General features: G+C 35.7%; 1 protein-coding gene across 10 annotated transcripts in view; it reads left to right on the forward strand.

Moving 5' to 3' along the window:
• The window catches only part of HFM1 (helicase for meiosis 1), a 96276-nt gene that overhangs the window by 14412 nt on the left and 63316 nt on the right, over positions 1 to 18548 (forward strand). For all 10 annotated transcript variants that reach the window (XR_008418672.1, XR_002071286.2, XM_019414142.2 and 7 more), the window contains 9 exons: positions 3796 to 4061; positions 4454 to 4501; positions 10822 to 10892; positions 11357 to 11489; positions 12151 to 12302; positions 12887 to 12964; positions 13175 to 13333; positions 15811 to 16011; positions 16095 to 16183. Coding sequence is in view for 8 of the 10 variants with exons in the window: in XM_019414142.2 (XP_019269687.2) it covers positions 3796 to 4061; positions 4454 to 4501; positions 10822 to 10892; positions 11357 to 11489; positions 12151 to 12302; positions 12887 to 12964; positions 13175 to 13333; positions 15811 to 16011; positions 16095 to 16183 (1197 nt within the window). In the remaining 2 variants the exon portion in view is untranslated. The remainder of the gene's footprint in view (positions 1 to 3795; positions 4062 to 4453; positions 4502 to 10821; positions 10893 to 11356; positions 11490 to 12150; positions 12303 to 12886; positions 12965 to 13174; positions 13334 to 15810; positions 16012 to 16094; positions 16184 to 18548) is intronic.

Genomic DNA, 18548 nt, shown 5'->3' on the forward strand with positions numbered 1-18548 from the left:
AAATAAAATAAAATTTTTTTTTCAGATTGTACATCGCAAGTGTATAGACATCAGCAATTGATTTTGGTATATATTGATTTTTGTATCTGCAATCTTGGTGATGATGACTCTGATTTTTTTTTTTTTAAATGTTTCTTAGAGAGAGCGAGCGAGAGAGAGAGAGAGTGGGTGGCACGTGAGCCGGAGAGAGGCACAGAGAGATGGGGAGAGAGAATCCCAAGCAGGCTCCACACTGTCAGCACAGAGCCCAACATAGGATTCGTTCTTACGAACTGCGAGATCATGACTTGGGCCGAAATCAAGAGTCAGGCACTTAACTGACTGAGCTGCCCAAGCACCTCCTCCCTTTTTTTTTGTGACACTGAATTTTAATGTTCAAGTATTATATCATCCACCTAACTGCTTTTTCCAGGAGTGTTCCCCTGCCTAGCTGCAATTATTTAAAATTTTTTTTAATGTTTATTTATTTTTAAGAGAGAGAGAGAGAGAGAGTGAGCAGGGGAAGGGCAGAAAGAAGGAGACACAGAATCCGAAGCAGGCTCCAGGCTCTGAGATGTCAGTGCAGAGCCTGACGCGGGGCTCGAACCCACGAACTGTGAGATCATGACCTGAGCCGCAGTTGTATGCTTAACCAACTGAGCCACCCAGACGCCCCTCCATCTGCAATTATTTTATTTTATTTTTTAAAAAATGTTTATTTGTTTTGGAGAGAGAGAGAGAGGCAGAGTGCAAGCAGGGGAGGGGCAGAGAGAGGGAGACACAGAATCTGAAGCAGGTTCCAGGCTCCGAGCTGTCAGCACAGAGCCGTATGCGGGGCCTGAACTCACAAACAGTGAGATCATGACCTGAGCTGAAGTCGGACCCTTAACTGACTGAGCCACCTATGTGCCCCAACCTGCAATTATTTTAAAAAGTACATGGATTCATCCAGGATTGAGGTTTTGCAAGATAAGTATGTTAAAAGGATAAAGGAGAATTGGAGTTTAGAATATTGGTAAAAAAGAGTGGTCAAAAAGATAGGCCATGGAATCTAAGTTCATTAAAGATATATGAGAAAAGAGAAGGGAAGATAGTTTGGGAGAAAATAAAGAGGTTCATTAAAGTAAATTTGTTTTTGTTTTTGTTTTACCTCATTGGTACCTTGTGCAAACAAGCTAAAAGGATAAGAGGTTGTGGTCAGAGAATGATATATCAGAATGATTGATTTGAGAGGAGGAGCAGTTCTGGATAATGACAGTGTTTAAGATGATAGAATAGGTGGATGCGATTGTTTGAAGAAGAAAGCCACTGGAGATGAATGCCTAAGAAATGGAGGGGAGGGGATTTTGAATGGCTCATCTACGTGAATGTTGAAGTAACGCAGATAGTGGCAGAATTTGAGATTGAGAGGAAAAGATTCTAAAGTGACCCGAGGTTAATATATGATAAATGCCATGAGGAGGGTTGCAAGGTGGTGTAACTAGATAGCATAGATACTTTTGTAAGACAATGGAAGAATAATGATGCAGATTTAGGGTGGAGGAGGCACAGACTCTCAACTCTCAAGTACATTGGATGTGGAAGATTTAAGTTTCTCCTTAAGATTTGAAGAAGCAAGAGTTTTTTAGGGTAATGCAATATTTTTGTTAAGATCAGGAAGTAACTGTAACAATCAGTGAAGAAGCTGAGAACATGGAGGAGTATATGGGTTGGCAGTTCTAGAGGAACTAGGAAGAATCTGAGGTCTAGAGAATTTAGGTAACTAGCACATGGATAATATTTTACTGTTTGAAAAACTTATTTTTAACTTTAAAGTCACACAACTAGAAAGTAGAGAGCTTTAGATTTATTTATTTATTTATTAAAAAAAATTTTTTTAACATTTTATTCATTTTTGAAAGGCAGAGAGAGACAGAGCGTGGACGGGGGAGGGGCAGAGAGAGAGGGAGACACAGAAACAGAAGCAGGCTCCAGGCTCCAGGCTGTCAGCACAGAGCCTGACGCGGGGCTCGAACTCACGGATCGCGAGATCACAACCTGAGCCGAAGTCGGCTGCTTAACCGACTGAACCACCCAGGCGCCCCGAGAGCTTTAGATTTAAACCCAGGTTTTTCTGAGGCGCTGGGGTGGCTCAGTCGGTTGAGTGTAAGACTTCAGCTCAGGTCGTGATCTTGTGGCTCGTGAGTTCGTGCTCCACATCGGGCTCTGTGCTGACAGCTCAGAGCCTGGAGCCTGCTTTGGATTCTGTGTCTCCCTCTCTCTCTGCCCCTTCCTTGCTCATGCTGTGTCTCTCTGTCAAAAATAAATAAACATCAAAAAATAAAAATAAACCCAGGTTTTTCTGACTCCAAAGTCTATGCTTTTAACTGATAATGACAGCATACAGCAAGGAGTTATCCTGTGGCATAAGTTGTTTAAGTTGTTTTTCTTGTCCTCGATACTATTTCATAATCAGATTCTATTATATTATCCAAGGCTAACCATTTGCTTTTGAATTTTCTATCTTCAAAGAGAGCTGCTAACTGAGGGTTGATGGGGGGTGGGAGGGAGGGGAGGGGAGGCGATGGGTATTGAAAAGGACATCTTTTGGGATGAGCACTGGGTGTTGTATAGAAACCAATTTGACAATAAATTTCATATACTAAAAAATAAATAAATAAACATTAAAAGAAAGAGAGCTGCTAGTGTTGGAGGATGCGTACCTACAGTTTTCTCTCAAATGTATTTCTCCATCTATAGTGTTTTTAAAGACTCATTCTTATATGGAAACATGTCATTAAAACTAATAGTAGGGGCACCTTAGTGGCTCAGTTGGTTGAGTGTCCAACTTTGGCTCAGGTCATGGTCTTGTGGTTTCTGAGTTCAAGCCCCATATCAGGCTCCATGATGACAAGTTTTGTCTGCCTCTCTCTCTGCCGGTCCCCTGCTTGTGCTCTCTCTCTCAAAAATAAATAATAATAACAATTTTTTTTAACTGATGGTAAAAATAATTTAGAAAGTGTCCTGTATTTGCACAATACTTGTTTGGGTGTCATTTCTTACAGAATTCTGATACCTGCTGTCATCCCTATTATTTACTTTGTAAATGTTATATTAAGAAATTAATGGTCACTTCGTCCCTTAGGGCCCTGGTGAACAAATTAGTTGGTGGGTTGTCTTTTGATCAGTTGAATATAATAAATTACAATCCTAAAGATGGCCTGTGTTTTCTAGAACTTTGCAAAAAAAAAAATGTTTCTTTGCAAAGTATTCTTGACTTCTATGCTTCTTTAGTATTTCTTACACTAAAATGATTATTGGATATTTGGGACGTTGATGCAGTTACTGACAAGAGGCTGCAATACCTGTCTCTGTGGGCCTCTCCATAAAGTTGCCTGCGTATTCTCATGATGTAGTGGCTAGCTCCTCTGAGACTGAATGATCCAAGAGACCATGCAGAAGTGACAGTATTGTTTATGACCTAGCCTTGGAAGTCACACACTTGTACTTCCATCATATTCTTCTAGTCTGATGAGTCAGTCCTGACTTGAAGTCCTAGCTTGAAAAGGGTGTGCATAGCAGGAGACAGGGATCATTAGGGCTGTCTTGAAGGTTGGCTACTACAAATGGATTTATTTGGGTTTTAGAAAAGTGAAAAGATATAATTCAGTGGTAAATTTAGCAAGTCATATTTTAGGGCAGTGATTGAATTTTATGTTTGAATAAACCACAGTCTATGGATATTTTTAAGGGACCAATTTTATGTTTTTTTCCATTCTAAGCAGCTGTTACAAGTGCAAATGTGGTTTTTTTGGTTTTTTTTTTTTTTTTTTGCAGATTATTTAAAATATCTGACAACATACATGAGTATGTTTATTCTAATGACAGTACAAACCTGGACTTTCCTGTTGCTTCAGTGAAAATTGTCCCAACAGAAATGAACAAAGGGGAATCATGGAAATGTAGCAATAATAAGCAGAGACATCAATATTCAGACATTAACATGTTTACAGCAAGTGACGTTTTTTCTCATTCTGAAATCAGAGAAGACATATTCAAAGCACCAACTTTTTCAGTTACATCCCAGCCTCATGAAGTTCAAGGTAATTCCTTGTTTTTTTTAGTATAAACAGTATTAAACAAGTACAAACAGTACAAACAAGTCTATGTTTCTCAGCATAAGGAAAAGTTAAAAAATAGTAAATTTGAGTAGATTATCTATGTGTAGTTTTTGCATTTCTTTATCATACTGTATTTTTTTAACTATGATATAGGGACACCTGGCTGGCTCAGTCAGTAGAGCATGTGACTCTTGATATCAGGGTCATGAGTTCAAGCCCCATGTTGGGCATGGAGCCTACTTAAAAAATAAAACTACAACTTAATATTTTTTAACTGTGCTCTCAGTAAAAAGTTACGCTAATTTTATTGAAGCAGTTTGTATGGAAGAGGTTAAAAAATACCTATATAAATATGTGTAATTTTTTTTTTTTAGGAGTAACAGAAAATGATTTAGATTCCTTGAAGGCTGTCACAGAAATCCGTATCCTTTAAGTTATTTTACTACAACAGCTTTATATTTGAAATCATAATTCGTAAACATGCTGTTTCATTGTGTCTATGTTTATTTTGGTTGACAAAGAAAAAGAAGGAAAAGTAAATTTTTGGGGTCATGTAAGAGACCCAATGCGTGTGATAGTCATTGCTACTCAGAGTGTGGTCTGCAGACTGTGCCAATTTGTGAACTGCTTGTTACCAGTGACAAGTTATCTTTGTGACAAGATAAGTACAAAAACAAGTTTTGTGTTATCGGCTAAACTCTTAGCATATTTACTTACAAATAGATACACATAATTTCTTATACTTTGGGTAAGGAGAGCATATTGGGATAAACATGGGTAGGGGAAATAAATGAGAGTGGGACATTCTGTGGATTGGGAACATTTTTACAAATCTAGTATTTTTTTTTAAAGAAATTTGTAGTTTCTACCTATAATCTGATTTACATGTCTGGGAATTTCCAATATAAATATTTTGAGTACATATGTGTGTTCTGGAGGTAACATCCTCTTTGCTTTTTTGATACCCTGTGTATGTCTGTAACACAGTGTACTTACTGTTTTTTTTAATTATAATTCATCAGCTGTGACTATTGTGTTTCCCTATGACCTATGAACTCCTTGAAGGCAAGGGCCATCCCTTATTTATCTTACTATCGCCAAATACGTTGAAAAGCAGGTAAAGTAAGGAAGTTGTTCTGGCAAAAAAGTAGCCATGTGTGAGGATGAGGGTAGAATAATGTGGAATATGTTAGAAAGGCCAAGCATTCCAGTTTGGCTGAAATGAAAGCTATGATTCCAGGACTAGTCAGAAATAATGATTGATATGTATCCAGGATCAGGTTATTTAGTGTCATGGATACCAAGGTGAAGAGGTTTTTTTTTGTTTTGTTTTGTTTTTTGTTTTGTTTTTGTTTTTTAATTAAGCGCTTAGGAGAAACCATGCAGTATTTTTTTTTTAAATTTTTTTTTAAATTTTTTTTTTATTTTTGAGGCAGGGAGAGACAGAGCATGAACAGGGGAGGGTCAGAGAGAGGGAGACACAGAATCTGAAACAGGCTCCAGGCTCTGAGCTGTCAGCACAGAGCCTGACGCGGGGCTCGAACTCACGGACCGCGAGATCATGACCTGAGCCGAAGTCAGCCGCTTAACTGAGCCACCCAGGCACCCCAACCATGCAGTATTTTTGAGCAGGTCAAGTTACGTCATCAAAATCATGCTTTAGGAATATATAATTAATGACTCAAATCTGGGGAAGGCTCTAGACTCCACAAAAGTTGTTGTCTAGGTGGCAAAACAGAAAGTGAAATCCAGATATTGGGCAGTTAAGTTGGAGGAATCTAGAGGAGAGTGATTCTAATCCTGGGTACTCAGGGGACTGAGACAATTCTGAAGTATAGTTAGAAAATATTTTCCTGACTCATCATGAAATTTTGCCTCCAATGCAGATAACTGAACTAAGTTAGAATGAGGGGAAGGAACAATAAAGGGTATACATGATGATATCATAACTTCAGATATAGCTAGCCTTTAGTGCTTCTGTTCAGCATGATGTCTCAATCCTGCTATACTTTCTTCTCCCTGGTGATCTAAATATGGTTGGAACATAGGAAATAGGTTAGCTTTAAATAGTTAAAGTTAGTTTCATTAGCTGTATGATAGGAAAGTCTTCTTATCCCTAGAATTTGCCATGATATGACACTTTTGAAGAGTTTTAAAGACTTTCATGCTATATTAGCACAGCTAAAGTTCTGTTGTTTTTGAAGAACAAAAAAGAGTCCAATATAGCTAGAGGAGATTAGTCAGATGCAAGAGTAGTAGGATATGAGGTCAGAATCACAAAGATGGAGAGGAGAGGCAAGATCATGTAGGGCCTTGTAGCCATATGCTTTAAGAGAAAGCAGGGAATTTGAGCTGAGAAGTAATACGTTCTGATTTAACTTTTCAACAAGATCACTTACTACAATCCATCAATTTTTATAGATCTTCATAAAAATATAATTGCTTAAATAATAATGTATTTGTATTTTTAGATATATTATCTATTTTATGTCTCTTAATAGATTATAACAGCCTCCATTGTAGGAACTCACTTTCTTCTTTATAGCTTCCCCCAGCTTTCTAAATCTAGTAATGTATTTTGCATATAGTGTTTAATAGATGTAGTTGATAGATGTGACTCAGATTGGGAAGAATACCATGTAAATACAAGTATCTTCCAAACTGACAACAGGCTCACCTTGGAGAGGGGACAGTCTATTCTCCATATCTACTAATATTTTTGAGCTTTCTTACAGGGGAAGTACAGTGTAAGTTCTTATTCAGCCAGTATGCTGATTAATTGCATTTAAATCCACCACTTAGTACAACCAAATTGTTGATAACAAAGGGATTCGGGGTTAGGTGACCAGAAACCCACATCAGGTAATGAAACACAGTCAACATTAAAAAGTGAAATTTGGGGGACACCTGGGTGGCCCAGTCGGTTAAGCGTCCAACTTTGGCTCAGGTCATGGTCTCATAGTTCGTGAGTTTGAGCCCCATGTTGGGCTCTGTGCTGACAGCTCAGAGCCTGGAGCTTGCTTTGGATATCTCATTGTTGTTTTAATTTGCATTTCCTTGATGATTAGTGATGTTGAAATCTTTTTCATGTATTGTTGGCCATTTGTGTCTTCTTTGGAAAAATATCTATTCAGGTCCTTTGCTCATTTTTAAATTGCTCTACAGAAGCTTTTTAGTTTGAAGTAGTACACTTGTTTATTTTGCATTTTTGCCCTTGCCTTTTTTCTTTAGTTTGAGAGAGAGAGAGAGAGCACGCAAGCAGGGGAGAGGGACAGAAGGAGAGAGAGAGATAATCGTAAGCAGGCTCCATGCTCAGTGTGGAGCCCGACACAGGGCTCAATCCCAAGACCCTGGGATCATGACCTGAAGTCAAGAGTGGGACATTAAACCAACTGAGCCACCCCGGTGCCCCTTGCCTGTGGTTTTAAATCTAGAAAAATAATTGCTAAGACCAATGTAGGGGAATTTACTCCCTGTGTTTTCTTCTAGGAATTTTATAATTTCACATCTTACATTCAAGTGGTTAATCCACTTTGAGTTGATTTTTGTATATAGGGGTCCAGTTTCATTATTTTGCATGTGGATATTCAGTTTTTCCAGTATCCTTTATTGAAGAGATCATCTTTTCCCAGTTCTTGGCTCCTTTTTTGAAAATTTATTGACCATATACGCACAGATTTATTTCTAGGCTATCTCTTCTGTTTCATTGATCTAGGTGTCTGGTTTTTATGCCAATACCATCCTGTTTTTGATTACTGTAGCTCTGTAATACAGTTTGAAATCAAGAAGTGTAATGCCTCTGGCTTTGTTCTTTCTCAAGGGTGCTTTGGCTGTTCGGCGTCTTTTGTAGCTCCTTGTGTGATTGCTTTTTATATTTCTCTGAAAAATACAATTGGAATTTTGATAAGAATTGCATTGAATCTATAGATTGCTTTGGCAATTTACAATTTAGCAATATTCTTGAATCCTTGAAGAGATATCTTACCATTAATTTGTGTCTTCACTTTCTTTCATCAGCATCTTCTAGTTTTCAATGTACAGATCTTTTGTCCCCTTGGTTAAATTTATTCCTTAGTATTTTGGTTTTTGATGCTATTATAAATGGGATTGTTTTCTTCATTTCTCTTTCTGATATTTTGTTATTAGTGTAAGGAAATGCACCTGATTTTTGTGTATTTATTTTGTATCCTGCAACTTCACTGAATTTATTAGTTCCAATAATATTTTGATGGAGTCTTTAGGGTTTTCTCTATATTATATCAGGTTGTCTGCAAATAGAGACTGTTTTACTTCTTCCTTTTCAATTTGGATAACTTTCATTTATCTTTCTTGCCTAAATGCTTTGGTTAGGATTGCCATTACTATGTTGAATAAAAGTGGTGAAACAGGGCATCCTTGTCTTGTTTCTAATCTTAGACGAAAAGCTTTCAGCTTTTTACCCATTGAATATGTTAGCTGTGGGCTTGTCATATATGGCCTTTATTATATTGAGGTACATTCTTTACCTAGTTTCTAGAGAGTTTTTTATCATGAAAAAAATACTGCATTTGTCAAATGCTTTTTCTGCATCTATTGATATGATCATATGATTTTTATCTTTAAGTTGTTTTTTTTTTTTAATTAAGCTCTATGCCCAATGTGGGGCTTGAACTCATGACCCTGAGATCAGAAATCACATGCTCTACCAATTGAGGCAGTCAGGCACCCCTATCTTTAACTTTTTAATGTGGGAGTATCTTGCTGATTGATTTGTGGATGTTGCACCATCTTTGTATCCCATAAATAAATTCCATTTGTTCATGATGTATGATTCTTTTAATGTGCTGTTGAATTTAGTTTGCTAATATTTTATACAAGATTTCTGCCTCTATGTTCATTAGGGATATTGGCGTGTAATTTTCTTTTTTTGTAGTATCCTGGCTTTGGTATCCATGTAAAATAAGTCCCTTAAACTATCTTAATTTTTTTTTTCATTCTTTTCTCATTTTGCTCCTTTGACTGGATTAATGTCATTGCCCCATCTTTGAGTTCATTGATTCTTTCTTCTGTTCGATCTGTCTGCATTTGAACCCCTCTATCGAGTTTTTCAGTTCCCTTATTGTACTCATTAGCTTTATGATTTCTGTTTGATACTTTTTTGTATCTTCTATGACTTTGTTGATATTCTCACTTTGTTTATGCATTGCTCTCCTAACCTTGGTGAGCATCTTTATGCATTTTTTAAAAATATTGAGTAAATCACTTATCTCTATTTCATTGAGTTTGGTTTCTGGAGATTTATCTTGTTCTTTTGTTTGGAACATATTCCCATTTCTTCACTTAACTCTCTGTGCTGCTGGTTTCTACACACTCCATAAAATATCTGCCTCTCTCAGTCTTGACAGGCTGAGCCTCATCAATTAACCTAACCCAAGCTTCTAGCTGCCTTTCAGACCTTTTTGATTGCCCAACTTACTGTCTTTGTTCTTAGTGGCTTCTAGAAATTGAGGGTGTGCCAAAATTTATCAGTGTCCCAAAGGGGAGGGTTGTAATTGGCGTCTAGGTGCAAACTAATTAGAAGCCAGGACCTGAGGCAGCAGCTGAAAAAGTCTGCAGTGGAAATCCTTTCTAGGTGGAAACTAGAGATGAACATTTTTGCTGCTTTCTCTGCACCAAGCCTAGATGTGTACCTGTAGAGGAATGGAAGTTGTTCCTGTGTCCATTTAAGAATTGATTATTTGTGGGGGTGCCAGGGTGGCTTAGTCAGTTAAGCATCTGACTCTTGATTTCAGTTCAGGTCATGGTTTCATGGTTTGTGAGATCGAGCCCCATGTCAGGCTCTGCGCTGGGTGTGGAGCCTGATTGAAATTTTTTCTCTCCCTCTCCCTCTGCCCCTCTCCCCTGCTCATGCCCTCTCATTCTCTCTCTCTCTCTCTCTCTCTCTCTCTCTCTCTCTCTCTCTCTCAATTAAAAAAAAAAAAAGAATTATTTGTTTGCTATAGTCCTATGGGACTCATGAATGCAAGCCCTTTTGGTTTATAGAGTTAGGTGTTTGGGGATTTTATCCCTTGGGTGGGAGCCTTAAAGGTTGGAGCTATAGCTGTGTGGTCTGAAATCTTTGCTCCTGAGAGAGAAGCTGGGACTTGAGAGTTCCTTCCCAATTGTATGGTGCTGTGCCAAGGATGGGATTTAGGGTAAGAGTTGTCTCAGCCTTTCCTACCTTCATCATAGGTATTTTCATTTACCCAATGTGTAGAAGTCACTTAAATAATTTTTGAATTTTTTTCAAAATTGCTCCATGTGTAGCTCTGTATTTGGTGCATCTGTGACAGGAGAGGAAGTTAAAGAGCCACTTGCGGGGGCGCCTGGGTGGCGCAGTCGGTTAAGCGTCCGACTTCAGCCAGGTCACGATCTCGCGGTCTGTGAGTTCGAGCCCCGCGTCAGGCTCTGGGCTGATGGCTCGGAGCCTGGAGCCTGTTTCCGATTCTGTGTCTCCCTCTCTCTCTCTGCCCCTCCCCCGTTCATGCTCTGTCTCTCTCTGTCCCAAAAATAAATAAAAAACGTTGAAAAAAAAAAAAAATAAAGAGCCACTTGCTCTGTTGGTCCTTCCCTCTATACCTATTAATTCCTTTCTTATGATGTTAAAATAGCAAGTATTAAAGCTTCATTATTAAATACTGTCAGTTAATTAACTGAATTTTAAAATTAAAAGTAACCAATTCTTAAAATTCTGAAATATTTGACTCCTTAATGCTATTCTAAGCGTCAAAATTTAGAAGTATTTTCAAAGAATTCCCATATTTTAACTATATACAGTCCAAAGCCTTTGATGATGTAAGTATTTTATTCTGATTTTTACTTATCTGCCTCTTCTTACTAGATAGTGTGTTCTTTAAGGGCAAGGACTAGATAACATTCATCTTTATGTTTCTAGTGCTATGCTCAGTGACTGGTACATTACAGGAACTCAAAAACTGTTTGCCAAATGAATGCATGTGATTTTCATAGGTGGGTTTGTTTACATTTATTATATTTCTAAAAATTTCTCTGGAAACAAAAGAAATTATTTTCTTCTAGGTCTGACATATTACTTTCACATATAAAATAAAATGATACATTATTAATAGGTTTTTTTGAGAGTTGTAGGTCTAGAACAAGGTTAGAATTTTAATAAGCTTAGAGGTAGAAATAATTTGAATTATTATTCCAGAGAGTCTTTCTTACATATTTTCTAACAAATTGAGAGTGTGAATGAAAAATTCTATATATATCATGATTGATTAATTTTTTTTTTTTAGCTTCTTTACACAGATAGAAATTTTGTGGTTTGTGCTCCAACTGGTTCTGGGAAAACTGTAATGTTTGAACTAGCTATAACAAGATTGTTAATGGAAGTACCATTGCCATGGTCAAACATTAAAATTGTTTATAGTAAGTATTTATATATTGTAAGAGTGATTAATTATAATAATGAAAAACCACTAAGGCAAAAGTAAGAAATAAATTCAAGTTCAAGCCATAGGAATTAATATTTGGTTCTCCATACATTTTTAATGAAGACACATCACATTTGCTCTTGTCTGTTATATTAAATTCAACACACATTTTCCCAGAGTTGTAAATAAAAAGTAATATTTGAATTGAGTATTTGACCTTTACAAGTTTATTTTTAAAAGGACAACAAAATGAACAATAAATTGAAACATTTTGTAATTCTAAAAATTTCCATAGGAACCTCTACTCTCCTTTCTTAGGTATATATGTATTTAAAATTTTTCATCAAAGTAATTTATGTACATGGTTAAAAAAATCAATTATCACAAAAAGGCTTGTAATGAAGACCAGTAATCTCCTGCCTTACCTCTCTTCATTCTTAGTTACAGTTCCCTGAACACTTACTTCTTTTTCTATTTTTAGTTCAGTTTGGTTATTACATATCTCTAAATAATATGTTTATATTATTAACTCTCAATTAATAAATATTACACAGCACCTGGATGTATAGTTTTATCCTAATTTTATTAACCAATGTTTGTGAAAGTAAATTTAAAACTGTACTGACATTCAAAGTAAATATCTCATATTGTTGTAGTGGCACCAATAAAAGCCCTGTGTAGTCAGCGTTTTGATGATTGGAAAGAAAAATTTGGATCAATAGGATTGAATTGTAAAGAACTCACTGGAGATACAGTAATGGATGACCTATTTGAGATTCAGCATGCCCATATTATAATGACAACTCCAGTAGGTGTTATTTATACTCTTATTTTTTTGGTTTATTAGAAAATATGTTTCTCTTCACCAAGAATAAAAGTTAAAAGAAAATACAAAGTAGAAGAATATATTTGCAATGTAAAACAAACAAACATAAAAAGTACTAGTGTTCAGGTTATATAAAGAATACTTACTAATCAGCAGTAAAGGACAAATTACCAAATGGGAAAAATAAGAAAAAGATATGAATAAACAATTTGTTATTTAGGATAATTTGTAATGATACTTTTTGCTTGCTTTCTTTTATCCAAATATTATGTATTGCAGAGGGAAGAACTTGGGAGGGCTTAAAAAGGCAATTAGACTAGAATTTTGAATATTTTTGGTTAAACTTAAAAATAAATGGGGGTTTAGTTTTTTAAGCACTTGTAAGACTATCAAAATCCTTTAAAGTGTTTTTAATCTTTACATTTTTTTCAGGATACTTTTAAGAACTAAAAGTTTGAACTAAAATATTGCCCATGATTTGTATCATGTTAAAATTTTTTATTGATATCTTAATAGTATTTATTATAACTCTTTATCATGTTAAGCCACTTGCATTTTTTCTCTAGGAAAAATGGGATAGCATGACTAGAAAATGGAGAGACAACTCTTTGGTCCAGCTGGTTAGACTGTTTCTCATTGATGAGGTAGTGAACACATTTTCACTTTTAGAGATAAAGGTAAAATGATTAGAATGGATAGAAAGAAACAAGACATTTTCAACTGAACTATATGTTTTATCCCTTTAAGTGGAAAAGTTTATTTTCTTAAGGAAGAGTGATAATATTAAGGATTTTAATTGATTAAGGATTTTTTTAATTTTATAGCCAATCATTTTTTCTTGATTTCTTTCTTAGGTACATGTTGTAAAAGATGAAAATCGTGGACCAACTCTTGAAGTTGTAGTCAGCAGAATGAAAACTGTACAGTCTTTATCTCCTGCTTCAGAAAATAGCAGCACAATTATTCCAATGAGATTTGTAGCTGTATCTGCAACAATTCCAAATGCTGAGGATGTAAGTTAGAATTTTAGTCTGTCAGATTTTTTTTTAATCACTGGTGCTGGTGGAACATTTTGTCATTTTAATCTTAGAGGAAAATAAAGGTTTTTTTCCTGAAAATTTCAGAACCAGTTTAGTAGGAAAGTATGTTGTAGAAAGTTATGGCTGTATCTCATAGATACGGCAGTATCAATATTTGGTTGATTTGTTTAATAAAACATTTTTGGGATAAGTCTATTGTTTACTAATATCTAAGAGTCTTAGTTTTTATGAGTTTCAGATGCCTCATAATAACTTGACTAATAACTTGTTATGGTTGTTCTAATCAGCTGACTCTGGTTGAATAGCAAAGTACAATAGAGAATAAAATAATTGCTTAAGTGATTACTACCCACCTTTCCACATTCTATGTGAATGGTATTATGGTAAGCACTAGCAATAGATAAAAAAGTGAAAACATATAGACCCTGAACTTGAGGATCTCATGGTTAATGGGGTACACAGACAGGTAAAGAAATAATTGTATGCCATATTATACTTGCTGTAATGAATATATATCCTAATTTTTTTCCTCAATATTTAGGGAAACTTCTTGAAAAATAATTATTATTTCTCCCTCTTATTTACTTCTCAGCTTACTATAGTATGGCTTTTTTCTCCCACTACTTAGAAATTTCACAAATTGTTCCCATATTGTCTAATACAATGGAAAATTTTATCTTTATCTTTAATTTGGCACCATTAAACATTTTTTTGTTCTTAAATTGACAACTTGTTTTGTTCATGCTCAAGAATAATAAAGAAAAATTTTAAGTATATGTAATCAACAGAAACCCAGTGTTTGTCATTCTAGATGTATAGGTGGGATCAAAATGTACATGCTCTTTTGTGACTTGTAAGTCACCTACAGTCTTTTCCATGTTATTAAGTATTCTTTTTTAAAAAAATTTTAATGTTTATTTTTGAGAGAGATAGAGAAACAGACAGAGTATGAGCAGGGGAGGAGCAGAGAGAGAGGGAGACACAATCTGAAGCAGGCTCCAGGCTCTGAGCTGTTAGCACAGAGCCCGATACAGGGCTCAGACTCACAAACCTCATGATCATGACCTGAGCCAAAGTTGGATGCTTAACCGACTGAGCCATACAGGCATCCCTAAATATTCTTTTTTAATACAATTTTTGTGGTTTTATTGTAATTTATTTGTCTAGCTTTAATGATGGAAGATTATTTCCATTCTTGCTATTGTAAATGGTGCTAAAATTAATATATCTTTGAAAACATGATTTTTCTAGGATGAACTTCTAGTGTAGGATAACTGAGTGAAAGGATATATAAAACTCTAAGGACGTAGTGCTTTCAATAAATGGTACAGGCATTTGTACTTCCACTATTAGCCATTTCTCTATTCTAGCACTGGATATTATAATGTTATTATTGTTATTATTACATTTAAATGGTTGTCACACTTCTTGTTTAAACGTACATTACTTTAAAATTTTATACTGCTTTGATTTTTACTGAAGTAAATATTTTTAAAAAATGAATTACTTTAAGTTCTTTTTTGCAACTTGCCAGGTCATGTTCTTTACCCTTTTTCCACATTGGGATAATAAACTTTTCTTTTGATTTGTAAACAGTCATTAAATATTAGTACTCTGTAATTCTTGAAATTCTTTCCCCCTTTGTGATAATTGCTACATCTGTGAATGCTACTTTTCTATCTCTTTGTACAAATCCTCTTCCTCAGTTTTCTCCTAAATTAGTGTCTTTACTCTTGGCCTTCTGCTCCTTTCAAATTAAATTCTTGTGTGATCTTATTTACACCCATGATAATCTTGAAAATGTTTTTATATTTCCTTCCTGTGCAACTACAATTTCATTAATCCATCTTCCTGTAAAAGCAATGGTCAGTTTCAGAGCAGGGCATGAAGTCTGATTACTAACCGGGTTATGTGACAATGAGTTCTGGTCACAATAGTTCCAGAAATTAGTGACTTCAGCATTGAGCCTGTAATGTGCTTTTGGCATTGCCATTTCTCAAGTATTTATTTACTCTTTGTTTAAAAATTGTCAGCTCTTGCCAATCTAGGCCAACCATTACTTTGGTACTCTTTGGCTGTTACTTAGCACAACTCAAAAGATGTGTCACCCATATCTAGGCATAGTTCTGAAAAATAGGAAGGTTATAATGATAGTGAGAAATTCAGTTTCTCTGCTGAAATCAATTTTGTAGGAAGGAAAATAAAACAAAATAATTATAATTAATTGGGAATTTATCATAGTGAAAATGGGGTATAATCTTAAAATACTGCTACTGATAATATTTACCAATATATCAATAGAGCAGTGTCAATGGAATATGTAATACTGAAAAAGACTACTTGATTACATATTTTTATACCTTGACTTTAAGGTGTTCTGTTATTTGGTTATTTTTAGCCATAAAACTTCACTAGACAAAACTTTTAATGTATATTTCTGTTATTTAAAGATTGCAGAATGGCTTTCAAATGGTGAAAGACCTGCTGTATGTCTGAAAGTGGATGAGAAACATCGGCCGGTGAAACTTCGGAAAGTGGTCCTTGGATTTCCCTGCAGTAGTAACCAAACTGAATTTAAGTTTGATTTAACCCTCAACTACAAAATTGCCAATGTTATACAAACATACTCTGATCAGAAACCCACACTTGTGGTATGGATTGTTAGTTGCATATTTTTGAGTGTAGTATTCAGTTTTTAATATGATTAATCCAAGAATTATGCATTTATTTTCAGTTTTGTGCAACAAGGAAAGGTGTGCAACAGGCTGCTTTGGTTCTTGTGAAAGATGCTAAGTTTATTATGGCTGTGGAACAGAAGCAGAGGTATTTTTTTTCTTTTCTTTATTGGAGGTAGAAAGACTTTTAGGGATTACCTTGATGAGATGAGAAATCTGGGTTCATTCCTTAACCTTTTGAAGTTACTCAACCTCTCTAAGCATCAGTTTCCTTGTCTATAAAACAAGGATAATAGTAATTTGGAAGATTGAGAGACTGAATCTTAGTGACACTATGATCTTGTCTTCTTTATTTCATAGCCAAGTTTCTTGAAAAATTATTCATATTGCTGTCCTCATTTTTTTTTTTTTTTTTTTTTTTTTGCCCATTTTCAATTCAGCATCTGTTGTAATCTTTCACTAAAGCTAATTTTGCTGTTGATCTCTCAGGAGCCTCTAAAACATTTGGTCCCTCCCACTGTATTTAAAAACTCTGGACTCTGTGCTTTCAAGATCATCCTCTATCAGATTTCTTCCTATTTTGCCGGCTGCTCATTCTCAGCCCTCTTTTCACCTCTTCTATTCAGCTCTTAAATGTTGACATTCTAGAGGTTCTGTCCAAGGTTCATTCTTTCAAATTCCATACTTCTGAGTATTTGTATCCATCACATGGGTTCAAAGAATATACATACGCTCATATTTATATATGTCTGTGAATTTATAGCTCCAACCCAGATCTCCATTCTGAGTTCCAGGTCTATACTCCATGCCTAACTGACATCTCCAATTACATATCTATGGGCATCTCAAACTATTAGAAACTAATAGTGATTTGAACTAAGGAGGTGGCAGTGTTGATGGAGGTAAAATTATATATTTAACATATATTTAGAAGTAAAAATCAACAGGACTTGGTAATCGATAACCTATGTGGAGGAAGGTGAGGGAGGTGTTAGTGTTAGGTTTCTGCAATGAGCAACCAGGGAGTGCTATATAATTCAGCTGGGAAACACTGGAGGAGGAGTTGGTTTGAGAGAAAGAATCATAAAATAGAATTATTTTAGATACATTGAATGAAAAGGAATGGAATGCCATTTTGAGTTGGTGTAGACCAGGGAAAGAGACTGATGCTTACCTCAATTTGCCTTTAACCGCTCACATTCTAACAACTTATACAAGACTTCTTTTTGTCCATCAATCCCCAGATTCTGTTACTAAGGTTTCTAAGTCTGTCTAACATCCCCAGCTATGACCTATTTTGTACTGTGTTTTCTTTAGCTTTTTATTACTTTTGCTTCTGTTTTTACATATTTATTTAAAAATTTTTTTAAATGTTTATTTATTTTGAGAGAGAAACAGAGGCAGAGTGTGAGTGCGGGAGGGGCAGAGAAAGAGGGAGATACAGAATCCAAAGCAGCCTCCAGGCTCTGAGCTGTCAGCACAGAGCCTGATGTGGGGCCCGAGCTCACAGACCGTGAGATCATGACCTGAGCCAAAGTAAGATGCTTAACCCACTGAGCCACCCTTGTGCCCCTGTTTACTTATTTACTTTTGAGAGACAGAGAGAGAGAGAGAGAGAGAGAGAACGAGAGAACGAGAACATTGGGGGAGCAGAGAGAAAGGGAAAGAGAATCTTAAGCAGGTTCTGCACTGTCAGCACAGAGCCCAAAATGGGGTTCGAACTCACGAACTGTGAAATCATGACCTCAGCCAAAATCAAGAGTTGGATGCTTAACCAACTGAGCCACCCAGGCACCCCAAATACTTTTTCTGTTGTAGCATACATCCAAATAACAAAATATTTCTGTATTTTGAAATTTCTTAATTAACTTCAGGAAGTTAATTGGTAGTATTTTCATAATGAGAATGTTTCCTGAGCTTTTTTTTTTTTTTTTTTTTAAGTTTTTATTTTAATCAACTAGTCTGAGCCTTTGGTTCTAATCAAGAAAACTCCTTGGCTATTTATGTGCCATGATCAAGCATATTGGGAGACTGTATGCATCCATCAGGTCATTTTGCTAGCACAAACCTTTTCTATGATCGAATCACAATTGATAGTTTTCAAACCAGCAGCACTTGGCTTTATAACATTCTTGATTATTAATTTTCTAAATGTTTTCAGCAAAGATGGTGTTTCAAAAACTGATTGACCAGGTCATTATAAAACTAGTAATAGAATAAATGTAAACTGGGTTTAAAAAAAAAAAAAGTAGGTATAAAAAGACTCTAAGTAGCAATGACTAATTTTTTTTTTTTAACGTTTATTTATTTTTGAGACAAAGAGAGACAGAGCGTGAACGGGGGAGGGTCAGAGGGAGGGAGACACAGAATCTGAAACAGGCTCCAGGCTCTGAGCTGTCAGCACAGAGCCCGACGCGGGGCTCGAACTCATGGACCTCGAGATCATGACCTGAACCGAACTTGGCTGCCCAACTGACTGAGCCACCCAGGCGCCCCATCAATGACTAATTTGA

The sequence above is a fragment of the Panthera pardus genome, unplaced genomic scaffold (genome assembly GCF_024362965.1).
Source record: "Panthera pardus isolate Hobbes unplaced genomic scaffold, ASM2436296v1 HiC_scaffold_11, whole genome shotgun sequence".
NCBI classification, from domain to species: Eukaryota; Metazoa; Chordata; class Mammalia; order Carnivora; family Felidae; genus Panthera; species Panthera pardus.